This window comes from Lutjanus erythropterus, chromosome 21 (assembly GCF_056507025.1).
Source record: "Lutjanus erythropterus isolate fLutEry1 chromosome 21, fLutEry1.hap2, whole genome shotgun sequence".
In the NCBI taxonomy this organism is placed as follows: Eukaryota; Metazoa; Chordata; class Actinopteri; order Lutjaniformes; family Lutjanidae; genus Lutjanus; species Lutjanus erythropterus.
In genome coordinates this window covers 15,931,370-15,946,027 of record NC_139337.1, presented here as the reverse complement: position 1 = coordinate 15,946,027, position 14,658 = coordinate 15,931,370, and the positions used below count along the sequence as shown (strand labels likewise).

At 39.7% G+C, this 14,658-nt stretch overlaps 1 protein-coding gene across 2 annotated transcripts; it reads left to right on the top strand.

Annotated features, from left to right (window-relative positions):
- Nucleotides 1-145: 145 nt before the first annotated feature.
- LOC146307458 (palmitoyltransferase ZDHHC20-B-like) lies at nt 146-13,745 on the top strand. 2 transcript variants are annotated; one of them, XM_084710318.1, is made up of 14 exons: nt 146-279; nt 2,720-2,746; nt 3,124-3,218; nt 3,296-3,416; nt 3,512-3,581; nt 3,740-3,772; nt 5,558-5,678; nt 6,198-6,233; nt 6,478-6,610; nt 8,211-8,337; nt 8,620-8,709; nt 8,837-8,949; nt 9,537-9,584; nt 9,699-13,745. In XM_084710318.1, exons 1-13 carry the CDS (start codon nt 162-164, stop codon nt 9,578-9,580), a joined length of 1,128 nt encoding a protein of 375 aa, XP_084566444.1. In that variant the 5' UTR covers nt 146-161; the 3' UTR covers nt 9,581-9,584; nt 9,699-13,745. The 2 variants fall into 2 exon arrangements, with proteins under 2 accessions (XP_084566444.1, XP_084566445.1); XM_084710319.1 differs by lacking the exon at nt 6,198-6,233.
- Nucleotides 13,746-14,658: the final 913 nt, after the last annotated feature.

Here is a 14,658-nt window from a genome sequence, read left to right as displayed (position 1 = left end):
CTGAGTATAAAGGCTGTATATATGGTAATGACCAGGTCTCGTTCCGATCAATATCTTAAATTAATTTCGTAAATTATTTGCCAGCCCTCCTCCGGTCTCATTTTGCTCAGTGACGTCACACACGGACACTCCCATGCTGGTTCCCCAGTAGAGGGAGAAAGATGGCGCCCACACACGTACTGAGATGCTGTCAACGGGGTTTAGCATGGATACCTGTGATTTTTATCGCCCTGGTCGTCTGCTGGTCCTACTACGCTTATGTGGTGCAGCTTTGTATATGTAAGTAGACGCGGTGCCGCAGTCTGTGTCCTGTTTAAAGCCTTTAACCGGCTGCTGTTTTCAGTCTGAGCTGCTGTCCACACAAACATACAGCTGCTGCTGCTGCTGGCCAGCAGGAAGTAAATGGACTGACTGCAGCTCAACAATGGTGTTGACTGGCAAGCTTGTCCAAATCTAGATACAGCTAATTATATGTTAGCTGCCATCACTTTGGGCCGCCGTGTTTTAATGGCAAATTTGTTTTGGACAAAGAGAAACTTTCGCCGTGCTGTTAATATTGTCTGTGCTGTTTTCTGTCGAGCTGAATGGAGTCTGGATGGAGAATTAAAATGCCAACTAAACGGTATTTGGCCGGCTGACCAGATAAATACTTTCCATCTAACCGGGCCACTGGTAATTTGACTGGCACGGGTTCAAGCGTTGATTTGGCTCTGATAGTTTTTGTGTTAAAATGAGAGGAAACGTCGTAATATTACAGCTAAACAGGAACAAAATTGATTTGCTTGTATCTGAACTGTGAATGATGTATAGCTCGAGTCCCCAAACTTTTTCATATTAGCATCACAGATAACGCCACCACGCCAGTATTGCTGTCAGGGTCTAGTTTTATGTTGGTGTGCTTAAATTAAAAAATATTAAAAGTGCGCCTCCATAGACACACATTTAGTGTCGGGGGATCCCATCCAAGAAAAGTAGATTAGTCTCTCCCAACCTTTTTTGGCTCGTTGCTCCTTAAAATGAGACATTATGTGGGGCTGCAATGAACAGATACTTTCTCAATTAATCGTTTAGTCAGTAAAGTATGAAAAAATTGTGAAATTGCTTTCCGGAGACTAAATTGACATCTTAAAGTTGCTTCTTTTGTCCAACCAATAGTCCAGAACCCAAAGAGTTTTTATTTATTGTGTTAAAAAACAAAAAAAAGCAGCAAATCTTTACATCAGAACAGCTGGAACCAACAAATGTTTGACATTGTGAAAAATGAAATAAGTAGTCACTCAAAATAGTTAGCAACTGATTATCTTTTGAGTGACTAATCAATTAATCGACCGCTCGTTACAGCTCTAATATCAGGATATATGTATTTTGTGCATAACCTCAAGCCACTATTATGAGAACATACTGTGTCTGTAACCTGAGATGAGTGTTTGTTCCAGGACATGAATATATGTAGTGAATATATGTATCTTATTTATTATAAGCTTTGAGCTTTGTAAAATAATCTGAGAGTATGAAATCAATCAAAAAATAATATCTAGGTGTGACCCCTGTGTTACAGATTATGTAGCTTTAGTGTGTCTATGAGTGATTAGCTGTGATTTTTTTTTCCCCTCTCAGATTGTTTCACCTGAAGGATTTTTACGTGCCTGTAGAGATGAAAGTATCTCATGTTTTACAGATAGACTGTGATAGTGATAGTGATAGACTGATCGATTTGGTCGACTGATTGATTGGTTGGCTGGTATCCTAAATGGCAGCAAATCTCTCCTAAAACGGTTACTGGCTTGTGTTAATATATATTATGTTAGAATGTATAGAATAATGCAGTTGAATGACGTCGCATTTGATATACTGACTCTCCATCAAATACCAGTCACCCTCTGAAATCTATGCATAATAATTTTCTATTACATTAAATTAAAAAAAACATGTTACTGGCTAAGATAATCATGTGTATTATATTGTAGTGTGCATGGAATGAAGGAATTATTCATGACTTTTTTTTTGGCCATCAGCTGCCCTGCTCTCTAAATATTGGCACCGGCATCAGCCATCAAAAAACCCTGTCAGGTGTTTGACAAGGAAGAAGCACACATCTGACAAAGTTGATTGCGAAAGTTAGTTTTTCCTCAGCAGATAGAGTTTGTCCATTTCTTATCGAATTGTAGATGTTTAAACCCCATTATCTAAGCGCTTTAAGGGATTTTTTTTTCACACGTTGGCCTAGAAGTTAGTCTGAAAGTTCATTCTTCATCCAGGAAAGAGAAGTTGAGCAAACAGTCTCCTCTAAAGGAGGAAGAGATGTGTTTAGATAACTGGAAAATGAAACTCTGGCAATCTGCAGAAGACAGTTGTGTTGACTACAGAAAAGTTGAAAACTAAAAGCAGGATTTTGTGGAATAGATTTTTTTATTTTTCACTTTTCAGTGTCTCTTAAAGCAGTTTGTAATGTGACTTTATTTACGAACCCCAGGCAGGAAACCACTGAGCTAGTCTAAATTTACTGTGCAGGTGCGTGACTTTTGCAAAGTATTTTTTCAAACCCAAATGTTAAGCCCACAGTTATATATATATATATATATATATATATATATATATATATATATATATATATATATATATATATATATGTCCAATGTTTTAAATCATTCATTGACTGTCTAGATGACAGTTTTTTAATAATGTAACATTTTTGTTTTCTCTGTTTTTTCTCTTTCAGTCACCATTCCAAGTATAGGAGAGCAGAGTAAGTATCTTGAGGAGTCAAAAGAATATTTATTTAAAATATCATCAGTGGAAGTTCAAAGAATTGAGCCAGTTTGCTGTTTATCAGGACAGTCTCGCTAAGGCCCAGTGAAATATGCTCTGTACATTTAGCTAAAAGAAGGCTGGCACAGAAAACATGCTGTGTCAAAGTGCTGAGGTCGGTCTGAGCGAAGCAAAGAAGCTCCTCATTCAGCATTAGCTCTCCTGTCTCATTAATTTAATATGTAGATGCACCGTGTTTTCACATACCTTAAGTGACAGCAGCAGTTCCCTGTGTCATCTTGTTATTGGTGCTTTGCTTGTGTTCAACGTCAGCATACATATTAGAGTGACCCTGTGCTTAATGTTTCCCTCCAGTCGTCTACCTGATCTTCTTCCACCTCTCTTTCATCATGTTTGTATGGTCTTACTGGAAGACCATCTTCACCAAGCCTGCCAACCCCTCCAAAGAGGTACAACAACCCGATTCTCCTGAACAAGCCCGAGTCAACTGAATGGTTGCTTTAAAATCTTTGTTTTTCCACATCAGTTCTGCCTGCCAAAGGCTGAGAAAGAGCGTTATGAGAAGGAGGAGAGGCCGGAGTCCCAGCAGGAGATCCTGTGGAGAGCTGCCACCAGCTTGCCTCTGTACACCCGCACAGGAGGCGGAGGTACGTCTACGCTATGTGTGTCCAGATGTGTCTGTTTGGACCCCTGTGTCAGACCTGTCCAATAACCAGATACCTGTTGTGTTGACACCATGCAGCAATCCGTTACTGTGACCGCTGTCAAGTTATCAAGCCAGACCGGTGCCACCACTGCTCCGCATGTGACATGTAAGAAAACTGTTTATGTTCAGTATTAACTGTGAGGCTTTCTCTTGATTTAACAAAGATGTTTTTTTTTCTCATTTGTCTCTCACCCTTCATTTTTAAAAAATCTTTTCTCATGATTTTAATCTGTCACTTTTCTGTTCTCTTGCTGTGTGTGGCAGGTGTGTGCTGAAGATGGACCACCATTGTCCCTGGTATGTAACACTGGGCTAAACATACTGAACCTAAGTCGTATCACAATTCATTCCTACTTTTAGTCCTCTTGAGTTACTGCTAAAATTCATAGGACATGGACTCAGTGGCAGCATGCCCTTAGCAGAGCAGGTCCATTACAATCAACTGAAGCTGCTGTGCTGACCACAGAAGCCACATGCACTAGCATGGCTCATCTCTATTTTTACACAGCTGGTCTGTTTTTTTCCACTCTATGTATGCTACCCTCTAACAGGTAAAAACCACATCTTTCTGTGTAAAAATTTAAAAAGTACAATTTGTTTATAGATGATTAAAATGTCCTCAGAAAACACAGCTGGCACACAACTGCATCTGCAAAGATGGAGTCAGTGTAGCAGGTGAAAACCCTGCTCTGTGTCCCATGTATTTTGGTCATTAGGACATTTCATGCCAAGCAGATCTATCAAGATGATGAATTTTATTCCTTTAGTTATGTTAAGATGGCAAAATATAAAATGTTCTGGGTGTTTTTCCGCCTCTCCATGCAGGTTTATGAACTTAAATCTGATAGCCAGGAGCTCCTCATACTGTAAAAGCAGAGCACAGTCAACCAAGAGCAAGCTGACTTCTGTAGTGGTGCTAGTTTTTTTTTTGTTTTTATCTCATTTGAAGACCTGTGACTTAATTTTTACAAATACTGGAATTGGATTTGTTTTAACTGCATTATGCCGGAGCAATCATCATCTTGCAGCATGATGTCAAAACTGTTCAAAAACACTACAAAGGGATAGTTTGGGTTATTTGTGTGGGGCTGTATGAAATACGTATTAATAGTCATTGTATTGCAGCAAAACATATTTTAGCCACTTAAAAATGCCTACGAAAAAAATCAAAATCAGTTTAAGTCAACGCTATATTTAGAATATTTTTTGACTGGCAACCACTGTTATACGTATATGACAAATGTCACTTTCCATCACCCAACCAGACTCCATTAGGGAAAACAGTAATTTTAGCTCATAGAACACAGGACGTGCTGGTTTACCACTGCCACAAATTGGTTAGTTTGTTTGTGTTATTATATGACTTTGGTGGATTTGAACTAACCTTTTAAAACACCAAAGTCAGACAAAAACACAAACAAACAAAACAGATCGAGGCAGCAGTAGACCAGCAAGTCCTGTGTTATGTGAGCTAAAATGGCTGTTATTCCCAATGGAGTTTGGTTGGTTTGGAGAGAGCAATATCTGTCTTATATAATGGCAGTGTCTCCATGGAAAAAACTGTCTGACAGCAGGGTGAAAGCCTGAAAATACTCTAAATATAGCATGCACTTAAACTGATATAGATTTTTTTAGGTAGCTAAAATACAGTTTGCTGCTGACCCTGTCCACAGCAGTACATTATTTAGTTTCCTACGCTGGGATTCATGCAGCTTCCACACCGTAGGTAATACACTGAGTATGGAAAAGTGCTTCATACAAGCCTACTTAAAAAAAAAATCAAAACTATCCTGTTACTGTCATAAATACTGGATTTTTTTAATCTGCCATGTTGCCAGAGCTGCTTTATTATCTACTTGTTCTCGTGCTTATAATATTTGGCAGCATGGACCTTGATTAATCAAGTGCAAGAAGGCAACAGAACTTTCTGGTCTGGTTTGTACCAAAGAAAGAAAAGTATCGGCCTATTCTTATCATAAAACTAACAAAAAGCCTCTCCCTTTTGAAAGTTCAAGTTGATAAGATTTCTAGCCGCAGGAAGTGATGTCAAACCTGACCTTTCTTGTGTTTGTGCTTCTCCAGGGTGAACAACTGTGTCGGATTCTCCAACTACAAGTTCTTCATCCTCTTCCTGGCCTACTCGCTGGTGTACTGTTTGTTCATTGCAGCCACCGTACTGCAGTATTTCATAAAGTTCTGGACAGTGAGTACTGATGCATGCATGAAGTGAATGTTACAGAGGATGCAGAATTGGTCTATGTGGATGAGCATCCTCTGAGTTGGTTGTGCATGGTGCTGACCTCTCCTGTTTTCTCTGTCCGCTCTCACCCTTCACCCTCCGACCTCTCCCCCTCTGTTATCCCCAGTTGTCACACACTGGGTCATTGTTCTCTGATCTCTCCCTTTTCTTTCTCCCCCTCCACTATCTACACCATCAGTCACACCACTCATGCGCTTGCAAAACACCTCCTCCTGTTTTTTTTTCCCCACTTTGTAGCTGCTCCACTTAGACTTTCTCTCATCTCTCCCTCTTTCATCCCTTTGTTTGCTCCTTTCTGGGCACATTTTGTACATTCACCCACTCTCTTTCTTTCATTCCCCCCTCCTTTCACCCAACTTGGCCTTGACTTGTGTTTGCCTGCTGATTTTTAAGTGCTTCCTCCCCCTCCCACCTGTTCTCTCCTGGTGTTGCTAACCAGTCTCGTTTCTGTTTGTACTAAAGCTTTGCCGGAGGAAATCGGCAGAGAACTGCCCAAAGGTAACCCAGCTATCCTCCAAAGCCTTTAGTGTTGCACTGCCTCACCATCGTTGCCATGGTTTTTGTCGTCATGTGCGTGCAGTGACGTGGTCCACATGACACTCTTCTTATTTCTCTGTACTCCGCCTTTTTTCTTTTTTTTACTTTCTCTCTCTTATTTCTCTTTCTTTCCTTAAATATCCTCGATGTGAATTTGTCATTGATTCCTCTCTTGCTCTCCTCTTCTCCCGTCTCTTCCTCCCAGAACGAGCTGCCAGACACTCACGCCAAATTCCACGTCTTGTTCCTTTTTTTTGTGGCAGCCATGTTTTGCATCAGTATTCTCTCCCTCTTCAGCTACCACCTGTGGCTTGTAGGGAAGAACAGGTCCACTATAGGTAACAAACACATTTAACAGTTGTTTCTATTCAAAAACACGCCTGCGTATGTATTTATCCAGCATTGAGTAACACTTTATTTAAAGGATTGTGCATAAGACTGTCATTACACTGTCATAACCATGCCATCACACCTGTCAAGATTGTGAGGGATTCTTTATGAATGTCATTAAGTGTCATTCTGTCATTTTTAATGCAAAGCTGATATGTCTTTCTTACGAGAACTTGACATAATCTAGCCAATAATGTCTTTGTAATGTCAACTTGACATTAACCAAGACAGCATAACCTGTCACTGTGTTGGGTATAACAACTTGACATTGTCAAACTTAAAGAAACTGTTTAGCTTTATGTTTTAACATTAAACTGTCGTATGAGGTTTATTTTGACACTGGCCATCAAGAGACCGTTATAAGTGTTTAATGAATATTTGACTTCAAGTAAAGAGGTACATTTTGGACTTGTATAAAGATGTCTTTAAGATTTATTACAGTCAATTGCTTTTATAAGTTAAGTTATATAGTTTATAAGTTGTTAGCTAGTGAACTTGGTTAGATCGGTGGAGCTAGCTGCCTAATTAGGTGACTCAGCTCAGCCCCAGGATGCCAGGAGCCAAAATGTTCATGTCACCCTTATAATGATCTCATAATGGCTAGTGTCAAACCAACCACATATGACAGTATAGTATAATGTTGAAATACTTACTTTAAAGCTGCAGTAGGTAGAAAGCCTGAAAATGGTTGATTTTTGAGTCTTATCTGAGTTAGGCTTCGTTTTTCTGCATCCTCAGCCCCTCGCACTAAACGAGCAGCACGCCCTTCATGAGCGTAAGCAACAGTTTGCCGAGACTATCGTGAGCGAGCACAGACCGACAGACATCAGCTGTTTGTAATATAACAGACACCTGACAGTAAAAAACACTGACAGAGGAGAGAAACCTCATTTAAAAACGTAAAAAAGATTCAGTGTGAAAATAGAAAAGTACTGAGAGCTAAACATAAAGAGACTTTTTAAAACGTCTTTCTCTCTGCTCTCCTGCACACACGAGCTCAGCATCACAACACTCGCTTGTTGGAGGGGGACAGAAAGGAGGCTTTTATTTTATTATTATCATTATTTCATTAAATTATTTCTCAGTTATACCAAAACAGTGTTGCCTGCTGGAGCTTTAAGTTTGGTAATGACATTGACAAGTTATGTTATCTGCTTAATGTCAAGTTGTCATAACAAAGACATTTTCATCTTGTTTAATGTCAAGTTGTCATAGCAATGGCAACTTTGCATTAAAAATTTCATGACTGACCGAATGACACTTGATGACAACAGTCATAAACATTTATAACACCTCCATGTTCATGCTAGCTGTCATGACATGGTTATGACAGCCACCCCTTCAAATAAAGTGATGCAATACAATGTTGAAACAGTTTTCAACACTGTTGTAGTATATTTGTAATGTATATAAATTAGTTTCCAGATTTGGAAATGACGCTCTCTTTCTTTCTCATCAAGTGAAATTTCACCTGTCGGAGTCTGTAATAGTGTGTGTGTTTGTCTCCCTGTCCGTTCCCGTCCCTCCGTGTTGCTCCCGTCTCTGCAGAGGCGTTCAGAGCACCAGTCTTTAGGACAGGCTCTGATAAAAATGGCTTCTCTCTGGGTTTCCGGAAGAATATCGCTCAGGTCTTTGGAGACCAGAAGAAGTACTGGCTGCTGCCCGTCTTTACCAGGTAAAGCAGACAAATGTAGAATTGAACATAGAAAACAGAGACAGAGGCTTTTTTTTAGCGCTGTCACCAATACTGGATTCAAGGAAAAAACCTTGTTGTAAATGCATCTGACACACATGTTTTCATGCTAAAGAAGAGATTGAAAACAGTTGCTCTCCTCTTTTTAGACATCAGGTTGCCTTTGTTCTATCTCCAGTGGAAATCTAACCAGGCTGCAGTTTGTTGCCTTGCAGGCTGACTACATCTAATCCTGAGTTTCCCCTGTCCTCTTGTTTATTGCAGTCAGGGAGACGGTCTGACGTTCCCTACACGGCTGGTCAACGCTGATGTAGAGCAGGCCACGGTGACCCTGCAGCCAGAGCCCAATAAAAGGTGATAAATCTCAGAGTGATAAAAGAAATGTTATTTGACATGAAACACTGAAAAGGATTTATGTTTTGGGCTTGTGGATGCGCTGTTCATTTTGCTTTTCTTTTTTATTTCTTGGGCACGTTTCCAGTGCTGCTGATGTCCCTGCAAGTCCCCTCAGCGAGTCACAGAATCGCCTCCTGAACAACGACCAGCACGCCAACAACATCGGAGACCATCTGGCTAATGACACCCTCAAATCGGGTGAGCTCTACCAGGGACAAGAATGTTTCACAAACAGGATTAACATTAAAGCCCCTAAAAACACAAATATGCAAGAGCTTTTTAAATACGTTGGTCTTTGTAAGCATCCAAATACAAAATATTTTCATTTAGTTTTAGGACACAGGACTTTGCTGGTCCAGTGCTGCTTTGATCTTCAGGAAGTCACATCAGTTTGGATCTGAACTGAAATGTTAAAAACACCAGAGTCACATAATAACACAAACAAACATACAGATTAAGGCAGCAGTCGTCCAGTAACTCACATGTTCTGCAAAATAAAATGACGGTTTTTGTCAAAGAAGTCTAGCAGCATTATTTGCAACTTAAGTTCCTCTTCAGAAAAAGGCTGTCTGATGGCAAATTAAAGCAATGAAAATGCTCTAAATATAGCACATACTGATATTGCTTTATTTATTTTCACTCTGATTTTAGTGGTTGATTAATGAGACACTGAGCTTTGATATCGTATGTGCATTTTTCCTGTTTCAAGACAGATTTCCAGAGGCTTTAACAACCCACTGCCTGCTGTCTTCTCGCCTTAACACCTTTTCTGTTTTGCTTTGCAGCTGAAAGTGAAACCATTACAATCTCCATGGAGAGCGAGTCCTAACCAGGTGAGGATCAGTCTGTGCCGCTCTGACTTTTTTGTCTACATGATTATGTAAATTTTGCGCGTAATCAACAGTAATATTTCCAATCATCTTTGTTTTGTCTCTTCTCTGCCACAGGAGAAACTCCTCAGTCATCTAATACGATGCCTTAAGCAACGCAACAGTTTCGTTTGTCACCATGGCAACAGTCTCCCAGCGCAACCTCATGCCCACAGACCCATTCAGAGTAACTATGGAAATGAATTTCTTTTACCCATCGCAGCTCAGTAATGCATCTATGGCATTGGCATTTTTTGCATGCAGTGAAGATCTCACACCTCCCCCCACAGGACATGTGATACACACACACACACACGTCACACATTCAACTCCGTACATATTTCCTTGTGTCATTTTCTTTTTATCATAACTTCAGCATTTATTGATGATGAGAAAACTGAGGAATCCTGGAGCTACTTTTTGTGTTTAACTTTCTGTGCCAAAAGCTTCCTGGGGGCACCGGGACTCGTTTTTACAGGCACAAAGCTGCAGTGAAGAGTGGGGTACAAGCTGGAGCAGTGTGTTTTTTTGTTTTGAACATTTCTCTCTCATGTTTTTTGAAAGGCAGTACATCCCGCAGACATGGATCAGTTTACCTATGTGACCTCTTTCTTTTTTCTTTTTTTTTGTCTTCTTAACTCATAATGTTGGAGCGCGTCTGTGGTCCACCTGCACCTTTTCAGATGGATGTTTCCCACCAAAACCCGGACTATCTTACAGAAAACTCTACTGCACAGCTCAGTGGGCTGAGCTGGTGCAACACAGGGAAGACTGTAGCCGGGTTTTGGATGGCATTTTTGGATATCAGAGCACAAGATGGCACATTTGCACTTTGTAGTTTCTCAATGTCCATCAAACAGCGTGCTGCTTTTTTTTTATCATGTCCAAAAAGCATCCCAGGTATAATGGATGTTGGATGATGATGTGGTTTATGGCGTATTGTTTGTGCGTGTGTGTGAATGTGTAAACAGTTGAAGTGGCAGTCCTTTTTTTTTTTTAAGAGCTAACAGAAACTAAAAGAATCAGCTGTGTGTGTTTTTGTGGCCAACATGTTAAAACATGCTGCTTCTAAATGGACAGCTTGACCTGGGAGATGTATTTCATACAGTGCAATGTGCGACGTCTGTCACTATCTTTTCTCTATGAGTCAGTTAATTACATCATATGCTGATTAGTGATTCTTAGTCCACTACATTCTGTTTTTCTACAGCTTCAACCTTTACTGAGACACCAACACTCATTGCCAAATAAGGGCTGACCTGTCAGGAGCTCTGACCTCTTAACCTGAAGTGTTTACAACATCCTAGCTTTATCTTCACTGGCCAATGTCATCATAACCAAATTCTTTTTTGTGGCGCAATATTTTATACAAGGTTCATCTGTCCCCTCTGCCTGTGGTGGGCCATGATGTCCTTGCAGTACTAGAGCTGACCAGCAGGCGGCAACAATGCTCCTGTTATCTGCCCTCATTCAGATGGAGATGTTTCTGAATTTTATTGACATGTGACTCAGGGCTCAATTCACTTTCAGTATAATTTGCAGGTGAAGCTTTCTTCAGAATTCAATATTTTCATAATATGTCATTAATATGCATTCTTTTCCATATTTAATTTGAAATGAAAGTGAATTGAACCCATCTGATCTACTGTAAAATAGTGGTGTCGACTACAGCTACTGTTCACCATGTCTTCTCAGTGTGTGCTTTAAGAGTCAGCTCATTGTTGTGAGCTTGAAATGTTAAAGGGATAGTTCAGATTGTTTGAAGTTTGGGGTTGTGTGAGGTATTTAATCAGTGTATTAGCTACAGTAGGTTGCAGCTGGCATGCCCCCCAGTTTGGAGAGGTTCTGAGGACTACCAGCACAGAAGCTAAGCAATGTACTGGTGTGGACAGGGTCAACAGCCAAATGTATTTTAGCCACTCAAACTCAAACTGAGTTTGATTTTTTTTTTTTTTTAGGTGGACCTTTTTCATAAGTGTATGCTATATTTGGAATATTTTCACTGCTTTACCTTGACATCAGGCAATTTTTTATGACGAGAAACTGCCATTATATAAGCCAAGTATTGCTCTCTCTCCAAACCCACCAAACTCCATGGGCAAAATCAGTCATTTTTAGTTCACAGAATACAGGAGTGGTTGGTTTACCACTGCTTCGACCTGTTAGTTTGTTTGTGGTATTGTGTGACTTTGGTGTTTTAAAGGGATTGTTAAGATTCATAGAAGTCACACAATAATGCAAAGTGACTAACTGTTTGATGCAGCAGGAAACCAGGAGCTCCTGTGTTCCGCAAGTTTAAATTACTGATTTTGCCTATAGAGTTTGGTTGGCTTTGAGAGAGCAGTATTTGGCCTATGTAATGGCAGTTTCCCTTCAAAAAAGGTTGTCTGATGGCCAAGTAAAGCAGAGAAATTATTCTAAATATAGTGTAGTATATACACTTAAATTGATATAGATTTTTATTGTTAGGTGGACCTTTTTAAAGTGGCTAAAATGTTTTTTGTTGCTGATGCCGTCCACAGCAGACCATTGCTTAGCTCCAAACTGGGGGCGATTATGACTAAATACCTCATTTAATCCCACAGCAAATAATCCAAACTGTCCCTTTAAAGGAGTCTCAACTTCTGTTAAACAGTGTCTTGTATCAGTGTTGAACATCTGGGGTGTAATAGTGTCTTACATTGTCTTAAAATGTGGAACGGAAGGAGATAATTTGTTTTCATGACTCATGCATATCACAATATGTGTGTATCTGTTGAACAATAGACTATTCTGTCAGTATAACCAAAAAACAGTTGTTCAGGAATCAGTTACTCCCTTTTCCAAGGAATTTTGTTATTTATATGCAAATTTCCAATTCACGTTGGAGCTAGACCCAGCAAATTCCTGATGTCTGTCATTGCCCTGCCTGATCACATCCCTGACTGTTGCTGGAAGAGCCTCCTACTAACTAGATCCCATCAGACTCTAGTGATGTACAAGTTTACAGCTGTTTCTATTGTGTAGAGTGAGTTAGTGGTGTTGTATGGTGTGTTTCTTGGTCATCATTGTCACAGTTGTGTTCAATGTACCACAGACGGAACAGTGAGGGCATTTGATCGAACGATTGCGTATAAAAAGAGCCCGCTCTTTTGACTTTATGTTTACGTTTAATCCTCCCAATCATGTTTGACTTTTTACCCGAAGTGTATTTGTAATTACTCTTTACAAAGAGGTGATTGGAGGATATTGTGTGGATTATGCTCACGGTGTCTAAGTATCCAATCCGATTCATCTACTGTCAGAAATCACAATCTAAGCCAAGGTTGTGGTCTGATCATGTGTAGATCTTTTCTAATCCTCACATTTGAACATTTAGTTAAAAGAAAAAGACAAAAAAAATACATCTATAAGGAGCTTGACTCCTTCCACTTGTCACTTATGGCCACTGATTCTGAAACATTGGACCTGTCGTCTTGTTTTACAAATTGCCTATATTCTCTCTCTGGGCTGTTTGGCCTTGAGACTAAAGTGCGCGTGTGTATTTTGTAATGCTTAATTGAGTGTTCTTTTGTAATATTGTCGTCTTGGGAGAGATGCTTCTGTGCAGCCATGAGGTTTTTACATGTCTGTGTACATACATAACGTCTGACTAATGCTCAAAAGCATGGCGCCTAACTTCTGTAAAAATGTGTTTAACCGTGATAATGGGGGTTATGGCGTTGAAACAGACATTGGGGTTTTTCGAGTATTGCTGGGTGCGTCATGTTTTAAATAAGCTTTACTCTGGTTTGTCTCAACTTTATAAATGAAGCCATAAATACTCCTGTGAAAACGGAGAAAGGATCTAAAAATTACAGTCTAATTTCAGTTATTTTTTTTAGACTGACAAATAGATTTTACATCTGTATTCACGTTGCAGATGTAGCCTATCATAACTTGCTTATTGCTACATTTTGGTTTCTTTTTGTTACAATGTCCTATTTTACAATGTGTGTATATATATATATATTGATAATGTATGAAGAACACAACATATATATTTTTCTTGTCTGATTAATTTTACTGTTCCTATTTTGTGAATGAAGTACATGCCTCCACACAATTAACGTGAAAATAACAATAAATGTTTTTTTTAAACCTCCAGTCTAATTTTGCCCTCATCAGTTTTTGTTTTTATTATTAATTCAAAATAATACTTACAGCAGTAAATCAACTGATTCACACTCGGCAATTTAACAAAAGCCTGCTTACTCACTGACCTCCATAAAGATAACGGAGTGCAAACATCTGATGCAGTGGATGCACGTGCATCGACTGTCGGCAAAAGACTGCAAGTGCATGTGAAGACTGAGCCAATCAATTACCTGTTAGTCACAGTATAGTACGACCCCAGTCTGTGGCCTGCTGTGTGCAAAAAGCCAAAACAAATTTGCCACAGTGGCGTCTGCTGGCCACAAAATATGTTGTATTATTATGCACGGGAAGGAGGTTGCACAAGAGAGTTATTGTGTGCGTGAGAGAGTCGAGTGTTATTATTTTGCAAGCATAGAGGTAGAAGATACACAAGTGAGAGTGGTTGTAAGATAATCTGAAGAGCCAGTTAATTCTTGTGAAGGATGAACAGCCGGGCCTATTTCACAATACATGTACAGTGCACTGATTTGCCACAGTATTTCACTGATATTAAAACCTGTGTGCTGAAGAGAGAGTGCAGCCACACAGTTATAATGCTCTTGAGCACAGTCATAGTTTCTTGCAGGACCACATTGAAATGTTGTGAAAGTTCTGGACCTCAAGCTGCAGAATCAGGTGAGGCAGCAAAGCTCCTTGATAATGGGAGTGTCAGTTCAGTATAATCCAGTCTCTGGCACAAAAAAATACTTCTCAGTCAGAAAACATGAGGTAAGAGATCAGAATGGAGGACACAAGAATTGGCAGCAAGCTAGCAGAAGTCTGGCAGCTCATTTATGGAGAAATATGGTGCTAAGCTGGATGTAATGTAACGTTACCCCTCAAAGAATAACATGAACTTATACAAGTTGCAGTCTCTCTTTTC